The sequence below is a fragment of the Oratosquilla oratoria genome, chromosome 27 (assembly GCF_046742065.1).
Source record: "Oratosquilla oratoria isolate Oo_2021 chromosome 27, ASM4674206v1, whole genome shotgun sequence".
In the NCBI taxonomy this organism is placed as follows: domain Eukaryota; kingdom Metazoa; phylum Arthropoda; class Malacostraca; order Stomatopoda; family Squillidae; genus Oratosquilla; species Oratosquilla oratoria.
In genome coordinates this window covers 48,090,942-48,112,136 of record NC_134803.1, presented here as the reverse complement: position 1 = coordinate 48,112,136, position 21,195 = coordinate 48,090,942, and the positions used below count along the sequence as shown (strand labels likewise).

At 47.6% G+C, this 21,195-nt stretch overlaps 1 protein-coding gene across 1 annotated transcript in view; it reads left to right on the top strand.

Moving 5' to 3' along the window:
• Nucleotides 1–18,392, top strand: part of LOC143040035 (uncharacterized) — a 34,486-nt gene extending 16,094 nt beyond the window's left edge. Inside the window, exons 2-6 of the mRNA XM_076210582.1 lie at nucleotides 7,455–9,615; nucleotides 10,058–10,313; nucleotides 10,526–10,625; nucleotides 11,043–11,142; nucleotides 11,259–18,392. Coding sequence (XP_076066697.1) covers nucleotides 7,455–9,615; nucleotides 10,058–10,313; nucleotides 10,526–10,625; nucleotides 11,043–11,142; nucleotides 11,259–11,377 — 2,736 coding nt within the window. The 3' untranslated portion in view covers nucleotides 11,378–18,392. The remainder of the gene's footprint in view (nucleotides 1–7,454; nucleotides 9,616–10,057; nucleotides 10,314–10,525; nucleotides 10,626–11,042; nucleotides 11,143–11,258) is intronic.
• The last annotated feature ends 2,803 nt before the right edge of the window (nucleotides 18,393–21,195 follow it).

Here is a 21,195-nt window from a genome sequence, read left to right as displayed (position 1 = left end):
TTGTCGCTTCACCAGTGTCCAAACACGGCAGTGCCAATGTGAGGCAGGGTCGTCACGTCACCAATTGACTGGTGCAGGGGTATCAGGTCTCCAGCTGTAGCGGGGTTGGCAATGGTGTGGTTAACAAGGTGGCAGTGCTGCGGCTTGTGTATTGGTGGTTTGTTTCCTATCAGTATTTTAGTATGTTCACGACGAGAGATTGTATTCGTGGTGGAAGGGGAGAGTGGTGGAATTCAAGGGAGGGCGTAAGTAGTAGTAGGAGGTGGTGGTAGTTTTGCTGTGTGGGTGCGGTGGTACAGAGACTGAGAGGAAAGAAGTCTGCAGCCTTCAACCTCCATCCGTGGAACTCATTCACGACAGACCACCCCCTCCTCCTCTCCCACCCATCACTCTCCTTACCCGTGTCCTCTCCTCACTCTCACCCCCTCCTTCGTTCGCTACCAAGAACATAGTCGAAATCTTTTTCCTTTTGCAACGGGTACCGTTGTGCCCTCGTCCGATCCGACAACCAGCGCGTTTTTAGTGTTTGGTGACAGTCATACATAGCGACAATAAGTTGGGTCTCAAAATGGGAATCATTGTTGGGTATAGGTTGAGGGCCGCCATAAAACAAAGTATTGGGTAGCGGGTATTCCCAAGGCCCGCGTGCTCCAAACCCACAAGGCAGGAAGGATGCAATGGTGGTGAATGGCGGTATCTTGCATCGGGACGCGCGCAATGTTTTGATAAGTTGCCATAGGTTACTTATTTCCAACAAGAGCCTAGTATTTCAGCATAACTTGATAGGTTGACCATTCTGGGAAAGGGTTTCTTGCGTAGGCAAGGAAGTGTGCATGTTTCTTGTTGCTGCCAGAAGCATGAACATTCAGCCCCGCAGAAGAGAAAAAGAAATAGGATGCTGAAAAGTTGAACTGGGGAGTTGCAAGTGTTGGAAGTCGTGTTCATGATCGCTCCGAACCCAGCGAAAGGCTTCGCCGTGTTTGTACAAGATTCGAAGCAACGTGCATCCCACACTCCCTCCTTACCCTCCCAGTCTGAACGTTTTTTTTTCGTATGATAAAAGTATGAGTATCTTGATACTTAAGCTGCACTCCTGATATGTTGGGCAAAATAAATCTTGTGTTCCCGTCTGTTATGTAAAAAATAATGCAACGCGATGATGACGGCCCGAAAATGCCTTGAGCTGGGCGGGTGTCACATTGGGGGCACCTTTCCCACAGCTATTCGTCTTCGCCAAGGATACGGGTCGATGGCCTTGTTGATCGATGCATTGTGGGACCGAGCGAACATCATCGGCCAAGGACTAATCCGTTTGGTCTCGCATATATTGTTGGATGTTGGTGGAGTGGTCGGAGATTCCACACCACAATGTTGAATTCATTACATTATGTTACAAACACGGCCACTGCGGTGACGTATTGCAAATTGAATACAAGGAATTAATTGGGGAGCATGAACAATTGCTCAGTATTGTAGATAGGTGAGCGTTTGGAAACCGATCTTCCTTCCACAAATAGGGAAAAAAGAGTGGGAAGGTGATGAGTACAATGGGCTGTGTTGAACATTGCAATGTAATCTCTATGCTAGGGGGTGTGGGGAGTCGCACGCGTACACACATACACGCACACAAAGTACGGGTACATTGGCATAGATTGCCACTGTCTATTCATCTGGGATACGCTCTGCGGGTATCAGTGTCAGCTTTTAACCAAAACCATGTATTTCAAATTAAAGTACTTTCATATTCGCGCACATGCTCTTAACATGCACGCACAGAGTAATTAGAAATCGAATTTGTCAGTAGTTGACGAGTGATGCGAGCCTGTTCGACCAGCAGACAGCCATCCGGTGAACCAGATGTAGTTGACGAATTCAATTAGGGTTCAGGAGGGTTGAGTGGCAGAGCACTACTGCACGTATCCGGTTTTGCAAACTGCCGAGTGTGCGTATAAACCGACCCGCCGTCTGAGTACGTGCGTATTACTCACGCCAAGGTCTAAATAACAAAGACGTGAGTCATGTTGCAAGTTTTACTTCCGAAGTGAGCTGACCAGTCCTTGCCGTCGACTTCTAGCGGAGTCGAGTGATCGTTTATAAAGGAGATGGGGTCCCATCGACGATCCTTGCACCTTCATTAGATTGGTGATGCTAGTGGTGTTCGGCTTCCGAAATGCCGTGTTTGCGCCGACAACGTGCAACATCCACTCCCCGCGTTTTTTGTCGCATTACGCACATCCAGCCACCGACGCACCTTGTCTTTTCGGCTTCACTGGATCTGGTGTCAAACTGGCAACCATGGAGTCGTGCGATTCTCCCTCCACGAGGAGTGAGAGGATGAGAGGTAACGATATCTGCGGTGCAGGCAGGCAGGCAGGCAGGCAGGCACTCCCTCGACAAGGCAACAGTGCCATGTAAAAGCTTTTCTTCCTTTCCAAGGTTGACCAGGTATTCGCTGACCCAAGAAAATTGTGAAAGGGGGCGGTGGTGGAAGAGGTGCTGAGATGTTTCGGCGTTATATTGAAGCCTGCTTGGATGATCATAGGAATTTGAACGTTTTAGATGTCTTAATGTTTCGTCAGATATTTGTTTTTGAATAGACATTTCTCTTCTTCAACAGCATACAGGGATCCCACAATTCTGTGATGTTCATTGTTTCCGCGTAGTTATGCAGTGTGCTGTCTCTATTCACATCTAAGGTGTGGGCGGGTGGGATGCGGCCCGGCTCGTTGTCTGAGCGAAGGTGTTGGTCGGGGTAGGGTGCGTTCTTGTCCTCGCGTTGCTTGCCTGCCTTCCGGGGCAAGCGCGCTGGCAGAGCTCAGTTAATGGCGAATGTATTCCTTGCGAAGATTATGTTTTCCGCTCTCTTATTTCTGCCCTCCTGCCTTCTCTCTTCTCCGCAAAGCTTGCACATATCTCAGTATGGTCTCCTATTGTCCCATGCCCTCTTGTTCCATTGCGTACCCCCACCCTCGCCCCATCCCTCCCATACCCGCCTCGCAGGAAGCTAGCTCGGCACGTCTGACCTGCCCCGCTGAGTCACACAGGGTTAGTGTGTGTGTGTGTGTGTTACGACTGTATTTTCTACACACCTACAACTATATTTCTAGACTGAATAATTTGCGTACTACTTAACACGTACTTTCCTTGTATATAGATAAAATATAATAGACAAGACGAACCTATGAGATACACGCCCACGCACGCAGCATGCACAGGTAGAGGGGTCGGACCGAAGGAGTAGAAAGTTCAAAGGTCAGGCGTGAGTCAAGCACATCTCAGGCCCGCAGCACCTGCAGGCTGCAGAAAAGAGGTTGCAATGCATCGGGTTCCAGCAACTAATCAGTTTTATAGTCGCCAGGAAAGAAATCGCCACGTATCAGTCACCGCCAATCATTTTTGTTGCGGGGGAGTTCAGTTCTCAGTTCACACACACACCACACACACACCACACACACACACACACACACACACACACACACACACACACACACACACACACACACACACACACACACACACACACACACACACACACACACACACTAATAGTCCTGCTCAGGTTGGTAAGTGCCATCCTCACCCCTGTGCTGGTTATTCATTACGCCCATAATGGCGTTATTACTACAACGGCCTTCGAGAACGATGATCGTTGACCGCCTGACAGCTGAACACCTGCTTCTACTTCCTAACGTGCAGTCATCAGCGTAGATGGGTTGATGGTGGTGGTTGGGGGGGAGGTAGTGATGCGCATGTAGGATGGAAGGCAAGTGTGTAAGCAAGCTTGGAAGCTCACGCTCCACACCGACTAAAAACGACTGAAAGCATACGGGTCAGGGTCACGACTGAAGCACACCAACATGTGCAAAACAACAACATTGCGATGGCTCCTACGGTAGCGAGTGATGGTCGATGGGGAGAATACGTGGTAGGGATGCACTGCGTCGAGTTTAGGGGAATGGGGAGGCTAGGGACGGGGGGGAGGGGGCTAGGGGCACGTGCGAACGAGTTTCAACTAGCGGAACCGAATGGTTTGGCAATGAACCGGGATCGTCTGCATCATCGATTCCCTCTCGCGACCGACAGTGGAACCGCTCGGAATGATCGGATGACTGCCTCGAGGTTTAGTGGTGGATTTGGTGCTTCTGTTGGCGTTAGTGATGGTTGGATTATGATAAGTACCATGATACAAATATATTTTGTGACACCAGAAGTGTTTCCTGTGATTTGAGGTGGTATGGAAGAAAAGCAGATGTTCTCGAGATGCTCATTTGTCCTCTGGTAGCTTAGGGTTCTTAAACCACTGATGTTCTTTTTATTGCATGGTTGATGACCGTGGGTCTGCATATACGTGTGTACTGCACGCGACCACTCGCGTGCGCACGCGCAGCACATACTGCTAATCCCGCCAGGGAAATAGAAATAAAAGGTGGAAAGGGAGTTTCTTATGAACGAACGCGTCCAGCCGAGCCATGTTGCGTGCTCTCGCGTTGCGGTTAAGTGCGCGAGATGAGCTGGGGTCGGTATTGATGCCCCCGTAATGATAAAGGGGGAAGGGGAAGAGGGAGGGAGGTAAGGTGCCGGATAATGAGGTGCCAGGTGTGGGCGACGGTGATGCACCTATATTGTCTGCTCCTCATCCGGGATCACACGGAAGGAGATGGTGGGGGCGAGGTATGCCAAGAGAAAAAGATGTTGGTTTCTTCGCACGATCTAACGTCCGGCTGTGCATGTCGTGTCAGAACATTGCACGAGAACGAGGAGGGTTTGTAACCAGGGTAGTTCCTGGGTTTCGTGTGAAACACATGCCTCCAAACTGGTGAAGTTCCGGCAGAAAACGCGGGTACTGCTTACCTTGGTTCGTTTTAATAAACTGCATTGACGATGGACAGATAGTTATGTATAGCTGATGTTTTTGTGTTCGTGTTGCTACCATACAGGGTGAACTAGATTGGAGGACGGGAGCTGCGTATCAGTACTCCTGATAAATGGAGATGGTGAGGGTGAATGAAATGCTCCCTCCCCGCCTCTTCCTCTATTTTCCAAACCCAGCTCCCATTCTGCTCCGCATCCAAGTCTTCATCTAACGTTCTTTTCTGCCTGCTTTGCTGACCCATTTCACTATGCACACACACACACGTCTCCTTGTTCACTTCCAATGAGAGTAGACAGTACTTGTCCCTTCTTGGCCCGATTGTTGTAGTATTAGTTTCCTACCTGGTCCCTACAATCAGTCAGATTAGGTCCTGCAAGCCTCCCCCCCCCCTCAGCTGGCTGTGTTGGTATTAGGTTTCATAAGGCTCTCAGTCCCAGGCTTGCTACCTTCCTCGCTCCCTCCGTTCCTCCTGCCATCCCTCCCTCACCCATGAAAGGAATGCCTTCCTAATGACGGGTTATATCTGGATTTGCATTATATTGATGAGCAAACGTTTGTGCGGTGGAACGATGATCGTGTTACCGTGGCTCTCAAGGCTGGGCTTCAAGTGACGTGGCTCGTATTGGCTGGCATGGCCCCGCGGGGACGGTTCTGCAGGCATTGCACCAAATTGCAGGCGCGGGCGGGCGGGCGGGCGTGCACGCTCTCCGCCACATGCAGCCGTGGAATGGGGACGACGTGCACCTTCCTGGTCCCTGATTGGCCGGCGCATCCCTATTCGTGCACACTCATTGGCCGACAGTCCCCCCCCTTCCTGAGCGCTTATTGGCCCAGAGACAAGACGGCAGCGGCGGCGGCGGTCGGTTCTTGACTGTTTTCCCCGCGAACGCAATATGTCTTGGCATGTTTTTCTTCTTTTCTTTTAGGTGTGTTTATATGAACAGTGTTTGCGTTGCCCTTTGTGCTGCCGGCGTGCCGTCGCAATGTTGTGTTGATGCTGGTGGGTTACTACCCTTGTGTTCGTGCAGCTGTTTATGAGCAAGTTTCTGTTGCGATACACGTGGTGTTTCAAGATCATAGTGTGATGATAGCACCATCGTCTTCATGACTATACTATCGTCGCCTTAGCAATTGCAGGGTTCAACGTTAACATGGTCAGCCGTCACCGCGTTGTGACAAGAACTTTCGTCCTCGTGATTCTTGGCAGGTATTGTGAAAGTGGGCCATCGTTTGAGCTCCTCGGTGGCCGCGGTGGCCCGGGCCAGACCGTACCGAAGCTTGTCTTGGAGTGGCCTAAACGAGAGACAAGGATGGTCGACCCTGCACACTCCAGAAAGTACCGTTGATCGAGCGTTGTGCCGGGTGGGGGCTGAGTAGAGGTGGTGGTGGTAGCGTCGTTGTCGTGGCTGTGAAAATTTGGTTGTTTTGGAAAGTATTGTTTGTCATCAAGAGGATAGTTTTGTATTGTATGATTTGTTCCCTTGCTGTAGGGGAGTGTTTTCTTGATCTAGTCTAGTTGTACGTCCGCTGTGCAAAGAGTTACACGATTAGAATCGTTTGACGGCACCCAAAATAAAAATATCATTAACATTGCAATGGTTAACCTAGAGGGCTTCCTGCGACTGAATAAAATAGCTCGGGGCAGACAGGTGGTGCTGTGCTACCATTTGGTGACCGTTGCTGTGACTCGAGATCATTTCCCTTGGCATTGTATGTAATGACTATTCGAATATAAACATAATCTTCGGTCGCCTAGGAGTTGCTATTTGTAAGTTCATGCAAAGGGAGGATGTGGGTCATTCACTCCCCCCCCCCCGATGTATCATTGTCCTTCTACTTCTGAAGGAGGAAGAGGAAATGTGTTGTATCTGCCTCTTCCCTAAAGCGGCCCATACACGATCAATTATATTGCGCAATTTCATTGTCAATACTCTGAATTGACAATTAGATTGACCGTGTATGGGCGATATATCGCCCATACACGGTCAATTTAATTGTCAATTCAGAGTATTGACAATGAAATTGCGCAATATAATTGATCGTGTATGGGGCCGCTTCGCGTAGGTGCCACGGATATGAATTAAAGAAAACGGTGACAGACAGAATACAAATTAATTCGGTGCAAAAGGTGCGTGTCCAAAATGCAAGGGAAAGTGTCTCAAATGTAAATTAAGGAAATTCCATCCCAAAATGTAATCATGTAATTATTCCCCATTTTTTCCTGGAAGTTATACAGTAAATGACGAAATTTGAGCAAGGCTTGATTAGACCCGTTTGCAACTTGCCTTCCTGTCAGGGCTGCCAACTTATGAAATTTCTTATTTCTAGACAAAGTCAGCGTAAGGTCCTTTTGCGCATCGTTACATCCTAAAACTTCACAATGCAAATGTTCAAAGACTGGCACTTTACAGTGGAAACGTTTACAGACTGACACCTTATAGAGGAAACGTTTACATGCTGACACGTGAAACGTTTGTCCGACCTAGTAATATGTTACCGTCTTTTTATGTTGGTTACCTTGCTTACATTTTTTGTGTTTTTGTTTTCATGATTTAGTTGACGTGACTTTCTGTTGTTTCAGGACCCGGGGAACAACGTAGACGTGGAGCTTTTTACAGCTCTGCTAGCCAACATTCACTCGCTGCCCCAAGGCGCCTACGACGTCGATGACGACGACGACGATGACGAATACGACGACGATGACGAAGATGATGATGACGATTACGACTACGGTGGAGCCGAGCACAGCATCCACGCCATGGCAAACCCTTACGGGGGAGACGGTGCGGGTGGACACGGAGACATGGGCCACGTGGCCCTCCCCACCATGCAGACCATGAGTATCCTTCAGGGGCTCCTCGGCAACGCATCTATGCCCGACATGGCCGCCACTATGGGCGGTGGCATGGGCGGAATGGGCGCTCCCATGGACGGAGGCGCGGGTGGGATCTTCCCGAATATGCCCTCCTTTTTACCAAACATGAGTCAAGATATCACCGGGGCGTTAGCAGGCGCTTTCGCGGGTGGGATGAACGCCCTCATGGACGAGTACCAAAGCGCCACCGGCGGCGCACACGACGCCGAGGACGATTTCGACGACGAGGACGACGACCTCCTGTCAGACGAGGAGGACGATGACGATGACGAGGTGCTCCACGGCGGCCACGGTATGTCCTCTACGGCAGCTGTGGCCGCTGCGGCCGCAGCCGCAGCCGCGGGAGGTATGATGGCCGGCGCCCTTATGAACGGCGGCGGGCATCACCCAACAGTCGACGCAGACTACCTGGGCGCGCCTCAGCATCTAATGATCGGAGGACCTCCTCAACGGCAGCCATCACCCATGGTCGACCACCCGACCTCGGGCCACTTGGCCCTGCCCTCTACCGTCACACCTTCGCCCATGGCCACCAGCATGAGCGGGGGCACCGTGAGCAGAATGGACCCCCTCAGCGCCATGACCTTGGGCGCTGCGGGCGTGGCCGCGGGCGCTGGCATCCTCGGCCCCGTCGTCAGCGGGCTCCTGTCTGCCGTAGGAGGGAAGAACGCCTCGGCGGATGGCGGCGGCAACCTCTTGCTCTCGCCCAACGCGCGTCCTGGCGCCACCATCACAGAGCTACCCAGCGAAGCTGTCCTGGACCGCAACACGCCTCTGGGCAGGGAGCGGCCCATGCTCGGCAGGGACACTCCCGTGGACCCGGCCGTTGCCGACGTTGCCAAGACCCTGGAAAAGACCAAGTTAGACCCAAATGACCCAAAAGCAACCCCGTCCGCACCTGCTCCTGCCCCTGCAGCACCTCCCGCCGAGGCCCCCAGCGAGAAAGAAGCCCCAAAGGCGGCGCCTAAACCTGCAACAGAACCTGTAGAGAAGCCCGATGAGAAATCGGAGAAATCACCTTCGGAGGCTGAGAACAAGGAACCAAGAGTCCCTGCCGACGGGTCAGCGGCGACAACCGCGGCACCCAAGGAGGACACAGAGGACGACAAGACGAGTCTGGGATCGGAAACGGGCGACGGTAAGTCCGACACGGAGTCTGTGCGCAAGAAGACGCCCTCACCAGTCCTCACCAAGCTGGGCCGGCTCAGCCCTACGGGCAGCGAGTCGACGCCTGTCCTCGAGTCCGCCAGCTGCGCCTCCATCACCGACCTCGCCAGCGCCACAGAGTCCATGCGAGACTCTGACACAGACAACCACTCAGATGCGCACAATGTCACGGCCAATCTCTCCGATCTCGACAGCGAACTCCCGGCAGAGACGCAGAAGGTACGACCGGCGCCGATACCAGTGCAACCACAACAACAGCAGCAACAACAGTTCGCCGTCGGAGCCTTGCCCATCGTCGTCGAGAAGCCCACATTCGGTTGGCAGACGATGGTGGGTCTTGACACAGCCAAGGAAGCCCTGACGACACTCTTCAAAGCAGCGGCCTTCCCGGAAGTCTTCGAAGGCACGCAAGGCATTTGCAAGGGCATCCTCTTGTTCGGGCCCTCAGGCTCGGGCAAGACGTGCTTAGCACGCGCTTTGGCCAAGGAGGTGAACGACGCCATGCTCATTGGCATCTCCACAGGGTTCCTCGTCTCCCAGCACCCGCTGGAAGCGTCGAATATCGTGCGCTGCCTCTTCGACCACGCGCGCAGATACCGGCCTGCCGTCATCCTCTTCGATGAAGTGGACACCCTCTCCTTCAGCAGCACCAGCGAGGCCGCCCTTCGCGCCAAGGCCGAGTTGCAGGCTCAAGTTAGAGGTGAGTTAACGTTACTTGTAGTTCACTCATGTCAGTCCTCGTAAAACCAAACCCATCTTGTGACCTCAGTACAACCCACAACTGCCAGTCAAGTGGAAAATGTATATTCCATTAATGCCAAGTAGTGTCATAACATTTGTATAAATACACTAAAGACCCACATTATGGAAAGCAAGGAAATAACTATAAATTTCGATCACTGCTGAAGAGGATCACAGCCAGTGATCGAAATATACGGAAATCGTTATTTCCTTTCTTTTCTTAATCCAATCAACAGTGGGTCTTTAGTGTGTATTCCATTAAGTTGCTTGTTAGCCACAGAGCTGAGTGCTCTTCATGATAATATCTATCAGTTCATTCTTGTACACTAGCACAAAAATATATATAATGCATGATTGAAAAATGATCAAATATTGAGCTCTTGTCTTGTTTCCTTCCTCAGGCCAGACCACACTCAGCCCGCCATATATGGCGGCGGGAGGGGATCCGTCCACGTTCAACGAGGGCCTGATGGTGGTAGGCACAACCAATCTTCCATGGGTGCTTGAGGACGACGTTAGGCGGCTTTTTGCCTACAACGTACACATCAAGCTCCCAGGGGAAAAGGCGAGGGAGGAACTCTTCCGAACGTACATGCAGAACCTTCCGCACGCACTCACTGATGAACAGTTCAAGTGTCTTGTGGCCAAAACAGAAGGGTGAGTGACCAGTTCCTTTTTTTTTTCTCTCTCTCTTTTATTCAGGAGTTCTCGAGGCTAGATTGTGCAAATTTTGTCCCTAATCAGTTTTCAGTATCATGTGCTTGCTGCTTTATAAAGTTGAATTAGTCTTCCATTGAATGACATCATATGTAAGGAACATTTTATAATTACCACTGACTGACCATGGTGTCCTCCCCTCACCCTATCAGGTACTCGGCAGCAGATATTCACACGGTGATCCGTCATGCTGCCCATATGCCGCCAAGTGAAAATACCTATATTCCAAACTCGCCCAACGCCCTTACCTATGTAAGTATTAGTTATATCATTTCCTGTTGATTGAACTAATGAGGGAATCAACATTGGGCACCTCTGCACCACCTGAGGTAGTCTAGGTGTTCTTGACCTTAAATAGTTGTTCCAATATCATCATGTCTTCCAGCACGCTGGAAGGCTATATGAATAATTAATTTCCCATAGGTCATATGAACCTATAGGATTTTTTTCATTTTCTTCCCAATCAACATTGGGCACCTCTGCACCACCTGAGGTAGTCTAGGTGTTCTTGACCTTAAATAGTTGTTCCAATATCATCCTGTCTTCCAGCACACTGGAAGGCTATATGAATAATTTATTTCCCATAGGTCATATGAACCTATAGGATTTTTTCATTTTCTTCCCAATATCCATCAAGTTTCACCTTTCTTCTATTTCTTATTCCTGCAGGAAGCGTTGGTGGCTGTAATTTTGCAGTACAGATGTCGATACGATGAGAACCTTAGTCAGAAGTACCAAGCCTATATCAAGGCTGCCACTCACAGATCAGGTGAGCTAACCTCCATGGAAATGGACCAATCTTTGTTGAATGACGATGGTGTCTTATGAAATACTTTTTCATCACATATTCTTTTACTCATGTTCTTTTTTTATTTCCTTCTGCAGAGGACCGACAAGAAGAGGGAGGAGACAAGAGGAAAGATCGCGAGAAGGCGAAGGGAGTGAAAAAGATTGGGCGGCTGGCCAAATCCTTGGCAGCTGCTCTTGTTGCTGTGATAGATTAGATTGCGTGTAGACCTTAGGGAAAAGACAGACCCTCGGAGCGTCCCTAGGGGTTTCCCTCCCCTCCACAGCCCTTCCTCCTTTCCTGCTCCTACATAGTCCCTAGGGGCCACTCCAGGCTCGCAATATTATCATAATTATTATTATTATTATTATTGTTATTGTTACTATTATCTCCCACCCGGGTAGTCATGTATATTGGCACACTCATTGCTTGAGTTCATTCCCCCCACCCCCTCCCTCGCATCTCCACTTTGCCCCCTTCGGCCTTGCCCTATTCCCACATAGGACTCCCCACCCCCTTCCCCTCCCTGCCGTGGCTCATCAGCATCCACATTCCAAGCGCTGCCAGTCGAACTGCCAGCAGCCCAATTGTTGGGGGTGTAAAACTGATCTCCCTGCCACCCCCCTTCCTCCTCTCCCTCCCCTCCCATCCCCATCCCTCCCGTCCCTCTCCTGCCCGTGCAAGGTCACGGTCGACCCAGGTCAAACGACGATGTAATTAGCTCTGTACAGTCTGTGATGATCCTCGACCTGGCTTGGCCGAGACTGGCCGGTCATCCTCCACCTTCTCTGCCTCCTGAAGTGAACACCATAAGGAAGTAACAAGCACCCTGCCAAGAAGGAAGAAAGAAATTAATAGGGGATGGCATAGGAGGAGCTTGAGGAGGGAGTCGGGACCGGGCAAAGGGGAGGGAGGGGGTCCGAGAGCCACCTGCTGGAGGGAACCCCAAAGTAATCCTCCGAAGGGTCGCAAGTATTTAGTCAGTTTATCCTCCTGCAGTCCCACCCGCCACCATGTCTTCTGCCGCAGCAACCACGCGACAAAGGTCCACGCCTAATCTCCCCAACAACCACAATCTCGCCCCTGAAGCAGCAGCAGCGCCTGTGAGAGGAATTGGTTGATCCAGGGTCATCCCCTTGGTCTCTCTCTCTCACTCGCTAATTCCCTCCTTCTGGGCCAAGTCCGAAGAGGCGTGGTTTGAGACGCAGCCGTATTTGCTCAACAACACGCCGAGGAAGGCAGTTTGGTGTAGCCCAATTTACTGGGCCAATTAAGATGCCCATTAACTGAAAGACTTATACTGCCTCCATTTGGCGAGGAGCTCTAAGCATATGGACAATAAAAATTGGGATCAAAATACAAGGTGATCAACATGGGCAGCATTATTGCGGGAGTCTGAAAAGGAGAAATAAAAGACTGGATTGCGTCTCGTCTTTGTGTGTGCGCGTGCGATGGGATGTACCAGGACTGCCTGACTTCTGAGTGTGTGCAAGAAAAGTGACGTCATCGTCGATGTGTCCTCCGTCGGTCATTGGAAAGTGACAACGACCCAAGAAAGATTTTTTTTTTCTCCATTTTTATTTTATTTTTTATTATTTTTTTTTTCTTTTCTTGTTTTCTTATGAAGTGTAAATGAATCTGAAACTCTGTGATATGTGTAGCGCGAATTAGGTCTTTAAGCCTGTTACTACATGTCCCTATCACTTAAGATATTGTGATGATAGACGTTTGAAGAAAAAATCCTGAGCTTCCACCTTTCTTGTTCTGTATGCAAAGTGCAATTCCTACGCCTGCAAAATTAATAAGATTTGTTAGTGGAGGGTAGCCAGCCTTACAACTAAAGTACAGTAAGTGCCAGGAATTTGTCAATAGGTAAACAAAATGGGCAGTAATGACGTTCAAAATATTTGTTCATTTCCTCCTTATACACAGATACCTTCCATTTTCCTACCCGCCTTTCCACCATCTCCCACCTTACCTACCCTCAACCTCATGCCAAGTGCCATTTTCAACCCTGGTGTCGCGCTTGCCCTGAGAAGTGATGGTAGCAACAGCAGATCACGTCCTTAAATGTCCCAGTGCCGCCTTCTTGTGCCTTGGCCTCTTGGCCATCCCCTCCAGTCTTCTGAGCTCGACCTTTGCATTGAGAACGCAGCGGCCAGAAGAAACCCGACATCTTCAGCTGTAGGAGAGATCAAAGTCAAGGATGATTGTGTGCACCACGGGAGAAGGATGACTTGCCACCACCTTGCAAGGCTCCCTGGGACCTCTTGCTCCTCCTCCTCTAGGAAGCTCCTCTTCAGCATTGCTGCCCTCCGTCATGCTGCTCCTACATCTGCCACGGGGTCTCAGTGCTTTATGCAAGAAGAGCTTTGTTTTGTGCTTTTCAATGTGCCAGCCCGCCTGCCTGCCTGCCTTGCCTGCCTGCCTGCCAGCTACCAACAAGATGGGAGTTCCATCTTTTCACTGCAATTATTCCACTTCCGTGTATGCGAAAGCTTGTCCTATGTCAGTATGCAGAGAGTTAAGTCTTATGTGTTCATCTGAAGATTCCTGATGTCTAGAGGGGGGAAAGAAAAGATAAAAGGCTGGCCCCCCTTGCATCGTACCTTTACCCCCCCCTCCCCTTTACCCACGTGACGTGTTAACACGTGCGTTCATTGGCGATCGGCAGCTCGAGTGATGTGTAAATGTGTTTGTGGATACTCGCCCGATGGACTGCAGAATTGGTCGTCGCCGCCCGTGAAGACGTATGCGCGTGGTTGACAAGCAACCAAACCCTCCCACGGCCAGCCTTCCTACCCTACTCCCCACCCTTATCCCGAAGACGCGTTATTGAAATACTGTACAGTGGGTGTCACTGAAGATGGTGGTGTTGCGTTCTCAGTATCTGGAAACGTTGGCGCCTGAGAGTAGTAACGACCACAGCCTCAAGTTTTTTTTAAATGAAGTTGATATCTTTCCCATTTTAGTAGGATCACAGTTTGGACTGTTTGCGGACAAATGTTTACTAATTCTGGTATCTTGAATGAAAAAAAAACTACTTTCATTCATAACACTCGCATCCAGAGCATTTTTTTATAATAATTCTATGTCCCACAATATGGCAAGGGAAAAAGAATATCACTCCCTCTGGACAATTCTAAAGTATTTTGCATTCTTTACTCTGATGAGGACTTTATCAGCTGTTGAGACAATGTGTAGTGTTTGCTTCTTGGACACCCCACGGCCATCTTCGTGGACCACCACTATACAGTATGATTAACCTTGTGCCGGAGAAAGAAATATGGAAATATCCATCAGGTCATAGATCCACCCTACCCCCCGCGTCAGCCGCGCGAGAGGTCCCGAATGGTCTCCTATGCGGAAGAAGAGCAAGATCGGAAAAGTAATATGGAAGATCCACCCCCCAAATTTGGTCTTGCCAGGTAGCCTTCTGCATTATGTCATATGATGATGATGAAGATGTCTCCGAGTGCTAAGTTTAAGATTTCTTTTTCTATTTGTTCATGCAGTTTTGTGTGAATTTTGGTACAGCTGCAATAATAGCACTGGTTATGGATGGATTGGCATGATTGAGACTCGTTTTGAAACGATGCGGGTGCTCGAGAGATAAACAGCCCCAAGTTCAATGTGTACAAACTTTTTTTTTTAATTATTAATATTATTACTATTATTATTCATGGATCGTTTTAATCCATGCTGTTATAGTCAAGTGATCTCAAAAAGTACGTTATATTATGAAACTTTAATAAAGTAGGTATGTTGGTTCTTGTAGAAAAACTTGAATCGCCCAGAGCAAAATTTTTTTGTGATCAGCGTTGTTGCCCAAGTGATGACCTCTTTTTTTCCATTGACGGTTTTGAGGAATATCCTGTTGTCACTCAAGGCAGTGTTTCTTTTTTAACTACGTAAAAGACATGATGATAATTGCGAAATTGTATGCTTTGAGTCTGTTCTCGGCCTTGATCTTGTCGGTGATGAGGCTTGGCCCATGTAGTGTTTTACCGTTGGTCAGGCATGCTGATCATTTCACTTTGAACCGGAGGTGACGTCCAAGTTTGCTCGTATTGTTTTACTTTTTTTTCATAGCCAAGCCACGGAAAGCTCAGCCGCGTGTATTGTTATTTTTTGTTTTACTTAGCCACTGGCAGACAGAAACTGATAAATATTGGTCCGTGGATAGCTGGGCCTATATGTATGTGGTTTATATATATATATATATATACATAGAAACCGTTTCTGTCACGCGGGCTTTGGCGCCGTGGCTTGAAGAGCGGAACAACCACATTGCCGTCGGAAGGGTTAAAGTATATTTATTATTATTGTCATTATCATTATTATTATTATTTGTATCACATGGAGACGATGGTTTATGTTGGTTACCCGCACTGGCCACGGAAGACAGTCAGGCTGTGTTATTGTCACAGTGATAGTTAACACCCACATCCACGTTCCCCGCCTCTCTCCCGAACTCCTTATCCCCCTTACCTTAAAATACTCGGTACTGAACTCCGAATAGATTTCCTCACCCCTTTTCTCAGTCCTCTTGTCCTTCCCCTACTCATTTTCTTTACGCAACGGGCGAGAAGATTTTTGGACTATTTCTGAGATGACATTTTTATGTTTTCATGGTCTGGGTACACAGATCAGTTTAGTACAGTTATTACCGATTGCTGCTGTTACGTGATTACTACGCCATGTGATCCTACCATTTAATTTAAATACAGCCTTGTGCTTATTCTTAACGTCTTTTTGTATTTTTAGATGATCCTTGCGTGCATTCCGACGTTGCCTCGGGCTTGCCACTTTGTTACTTTAAAGATACGATGTCAGTTACGATTAATTATTTTGTACACTCCGACAACACCCCCTCCCAGCCACTTCCGCTCCTGCTGCCCGTTTCCCGCGTGTTGTGAAACTTGGGCGCAGATCATGCGGCGCGCCAGAATGCCAACGGGGACAACCTACACACGTTTTCTCCAGACGAAGAAAACGGGATACCCACTGTTGCCCAGGGATGTTAGTAGTTCTCCATTTACATTTGGTTTCCAACCTACAGTATCATGGTTATGTCTACATATCCCCCCCCCACCCTCAACCCACCCTAAATATGCGACAGACTTTCCGCACGAAAGTTGCGTTTTGGCGTAGGTTTTGTTTCCCGTGTGGTCCTTGTCAGAGTGGCTTAGCGGACCCAGTTTTTTGTTTTGGTAACTTCCAAGCAAGTCGGAGGAAGGCTTTGAAAGATTCATTGTTCACTGAGATCCAGGTGTACTCCACTGGGGTTGGGGTGGTATCCATCTGGTAGTTTCCATCTTCCCCCGTGTGAGCCAACAATGGTTTGTCCCCTACGGCTTTTCAGGCACTCCGCGGTCTTTATATATATATATTTTTATCTTCCACCCACCCCACCCTGATTCCAGCCCCCCACCCACCCACCTCGCCCGTCCCGTTTTCTTTCATCCTTTGCCCGTGCTCACCTGCAACCCTGCGCCTGCCCCACTTACTCCACATCTCATTGATTAGCTATCAGTTTTGTTATGTGAAAGGCTACCGTTACAATTATCATTATCACGATTATTATTATTATTATGGTTGCCAGGAACGTGATTCCTATTCCTGAGTGACTTCTTTTTTGTTAGTTGTGTAAGAAATTAATTTACTTGGACTGTCAAACAGTCCTACATTACTCCCAACTATTTTGTGTGGTCCTACTTTAATTACTTAACCCTCCCCCTTTCTCCCCCCACCCCCTTGTGTCTCCACGTCCACCTGCACTGTTCACACCTGTTTTGCTACTCAACCTGCTGCACTAGACTGTTATCAGTTTAGCACGTGTCATTTTTTGCCACGAGGTTGGTATGTTTATCAATCTCTTTTCTCTCAGTAATTTGCATATGCACCTGTCTTTGTGTTATTTACTCTTTTTCTCTCTTTACTCGACCCATGAGATAACTGGGTCAAGTGTTCTGACCCCATTTCTGTCATTTCAAATTTTTGGCTTCCATGCATGGTTTGACGTCACAATTGTACTGTGATGTTTGTCGCTCCAGGTGACTTAACGGTTTTCTATTCAATTTGCATGGCGATATGACGTCACTCGATTTTACTCTGATGCACAAGTTCTGTAAACTTATTGGCGAATGCTCCCCCTTCCCCACTCTCTCTCTCCCTCAGCTGTTCCTCATCTTTGGCTCCTAACACTCCATCCTTGACCACTAGTAGTTGTTAAAATCTATACAATCTTACAATGACAATCACTTATGTGTTGGTGGTTCATTGCGTGTTTCGTGTATCTTCCGCCACTACAGGACTGAGCCTTCCACATCTTGTCCTCCCCCAACCTCCTATTCCTCATCCTCCTCTTCCCTCTCCCGTCCACCGGGGGATGTTTTTTATATAGTTTAGTAAGGATTTGCTTGGGAATTTATATGTGTGTGTGGTGACGGGGGTCGTGGCGGCCTTGTGGCCTACTCAAGGAGTGATAGAGCACGGAGACAATGTTAGTGTGTATGTTGTGTGTTGTTAAAGCCACGCCCCCATCTCCCTCCCTCACCAAATCGCGGTTGCCTACACAAAGCTTCAGCCAGAATATATGTTATTTGAAGAAGATAAAACCATTTGGAACCTGTTCAGGCATGCTGGGTTTTATTTATATATTTTTTATAGTTATATTTGTCCTGTAAGCCAAGAAGTTGGATGCCGGTTGTTCTGTGACGCTTTTCGGATGGCATTTAGTATGCCCTACAACCTGTTTCCTAGCACATGGTGTCGGTGATCACTACAAACACCGTTTACATCATAACCGTGCCAGGAGGACGTTGGGTAACGCCGATTAGTGTGGCGGGATGTGGCAAGTGACGCCGTCTCGTTGGGAGAGCGTCCTTGCTGCACTTCATACCGTCCACATTACATTGCATCGGCATTCCTGTTTGCTATTGGGTTATATATTATTTTTCTACTGTTTATGTGGTAATGATTTATTATGAATGTTGCTGGTATTGTCAATGCAAGTATCATTTTTATTATTGTAGTTGTCATTATAATTATTGTCATCATTATTATTATTATTATTATTTTACTCCTATTGTCACTGTTGACTGGGGCCTTGTTCAGGGGCGGTTGCACCCCGTGCAATACATTATTGAGAATCCCGTTTACAATTCGCGACTGTTTACATGCTTGGTCGAAGTGGAAGCTTTGCATTCATCATTAAACAATAAAGAGAATCCCTGAGGTTTTATTTAACCCCCAAACGCAACAATAATAAATATATCTGATCATGTAATGCCTGAAAAAATATGTATGGGATGCTATGAGAAGTGTTTGAAAATCGTTCGGTTGTGTTGACACGCCTACTGGTCATCGATCCTCTATTGTCACTTGCAGATCAGGTGAAGATTTAATAGCTATTCATTGGCTGTTGCTACACCGTGCTCTCATGAAAAGTGAAGCTTTCTGATATTGCATCCTTCCTTGTTTGATGTGATGAAGCTATCTGACAGAAACAATGTGATTACTTTGTCAAAGTTACAAGGAATGTGCTTGCTGAAGGAATGCATCATGCATAAAAACGTACTAGTTTGTGGCTCGAATGAATTGTTGATAAAAGAATAATTAACCCATAAATTTCGATAACGCACTTAACAATCACCATGGCAAACAACAAATACAAGAAGTGGCAAAGGGACAGAATTGACATTTGTTACACAAGAACTAGATGAAAGCAAACATAATTTCAGCATGTGTTTTAAACGACGAAGTTTAAATGTACTTTGTGGGTGTCATCTCATGGAACTAGGAACAATCACACAATTTTTTAAGCACGTTTCCTCGGGGTAGTTTGGAGCAGAGGGAATGCAACCAGAGCTTCCGTTTAAGATGAACCTGTGGACTTTCCTCACAATGTCCATCACATTTGCATTGAGCAAGACGCGGATTGTTTGACGTTCACAAATGAGGTCAGTACTGACGTGAACAGGTTGCTGCAATTTAGAAGTGTGTAAGTCAACTGCAGCGTCATGCATGACGTCAATACCGAAGAGGTACCGCCGAAACGAATAAGATTGATAAAAATAAAAAAAGGGCAATCTGGCACGGAGATAAGTTTAGTTTTACGAATGCAGATTTTCTCAAGTGTGTTATCAGTTCCCCCAATAATTTCCGTGAATTATTGTGTTGTTGACGTTCTCTGGCTGTGATAAGGATCAAGATAATACAAGTTCACTTAAACGTCGTTTATACGGCGCTGATTTTATTCGCTTTGGACAAGCGTCTTAATTCGCTATCGCCTAAAATCATGAATACGCTGCGATAAACTTGAACATAACTTTACTGCTCGCGTCAAGCGTTTCAGTAGTGAATAGAGACACTAGAATCTAATGTAAAAAGCAGAGCCTTGTAAACCGGCCTTCAGGAATGAAAACCGACGATATTACGTCACGAGTATGACGTCATATCGTCAGCTTTCTTTCCTTAGCAAACTAATCTGCTCTTGTGACAACACCATCGCAACTGTTCTTATGAAAAACGTTTTTGTCATGTGCTTATGTCAGCAAGATTTCAATAAACAGGACGTAAACGGGGGGAAATCCACGCCAAGTTTAGTTTAACAAGGTGAAAATAAAGTGTGTAGAGAAATAGTTTAGGCATAATTTGGTAGTTCAGTGACACTGATAATAACAGTTGCGTCTGTTGATCCTAGGTGAGATTCTTGGTTGAAAATAGTTTTATCCGTTCGTTCTGGGGTTGATTGAAAATATGACATATCATCTGTATTTGTTGGTCTAGAGGTTTTTGGTGTTGGGACTCAAAAATAGGCATAATGCAAATGTCTATGTGGTCTACAATTATTTAAAAAGTAGACAACACAACTGGACAGGGGTTTTAGTACTTGGGCTTAAAATAGACACAATGCAGCTGCGTCTGTTGGTCTAGAGGTGGCTAGGGAAGGATCGGAAGGGGACTCAGGTCATGTCAGGGCACGGGGCCTGATCACGTGACGTCACGTCGGCAGGGGACACGCGTACTCGTCGAAGTGACCTTACATGTTTGTGTGCTCGACTGTATTCTTCTGTCATTGTGTTTGCGAATGCGGGCATTCGCGTTGGTTGTATATACCTAATATTTATCTTATCCCTGGAAAAGTTATGTTCCTGGATCCTGTCTGCATTTCCATTTATCATTTTTTTCATAGGTTCTTTTCTGGAATACTTATTTTTCCAGGATATCTCACATATTTGATAAGTGTGTCTTGTGTATGTGTTGCCTCTCCCAATTGTATTTTGATAGTGAAGAAAACATCTTTCCCATAGTTTAAAGAAAAATCACCTTTAGACTTCTTTAGCAAAGCGTTGATTCTACCATCCGCCGTGTTTGCCTTCGAACTCCGGGAATGAAAATAATCACCTATGCAGGTGTGTGTGTAGGGGTAGTGTCCATTGGGAAAACTCCAGGTGACAAGAATTGGTGATTTTTTTTTGTACGTGGCAGCCGATCACTAGAAGAGCTTTGACGTCGATATCAAAGGGGATAATGAGAAAAGAATATATATAATTATCGCCTCCAGTACTCGTACCCTACAAGGTAATTATGCCGTGTTGGCCCCTCTCTCTAATTATCACCCTTCCTCTCCTCCTCCTTTTCCTCGTCCTCCCTCCTCTTCTTTCTTGTGCTGTAACTCCAACTCTTCCTTTAGATTCTATCCTCCTCCTTCTTAAGGAAAGTAAAGTATTCCCAACAGGAAGTCATAAATCAATGAGCTCTGCACTGATCTGTACAGTCTATCCCCAATTGTCGACATTTCCCTGAGCATTCATGACGTTTCGCAGTGCTACTGTATGATCGACATGACGTCATTGATGGCTCCGCCTTCTACGTCGACACAGTAGGCTACGATTAAATTTTGAGGTGGGAGAATTCAGTATAACAAAGTGAGGTTTGGGAAAGTTTCCTTAACTGACAGAGACTGGTAAGAGATTCGAAAATGGAGTGATAATTACAACAAAATCGACCAGATCCCACCACAACACA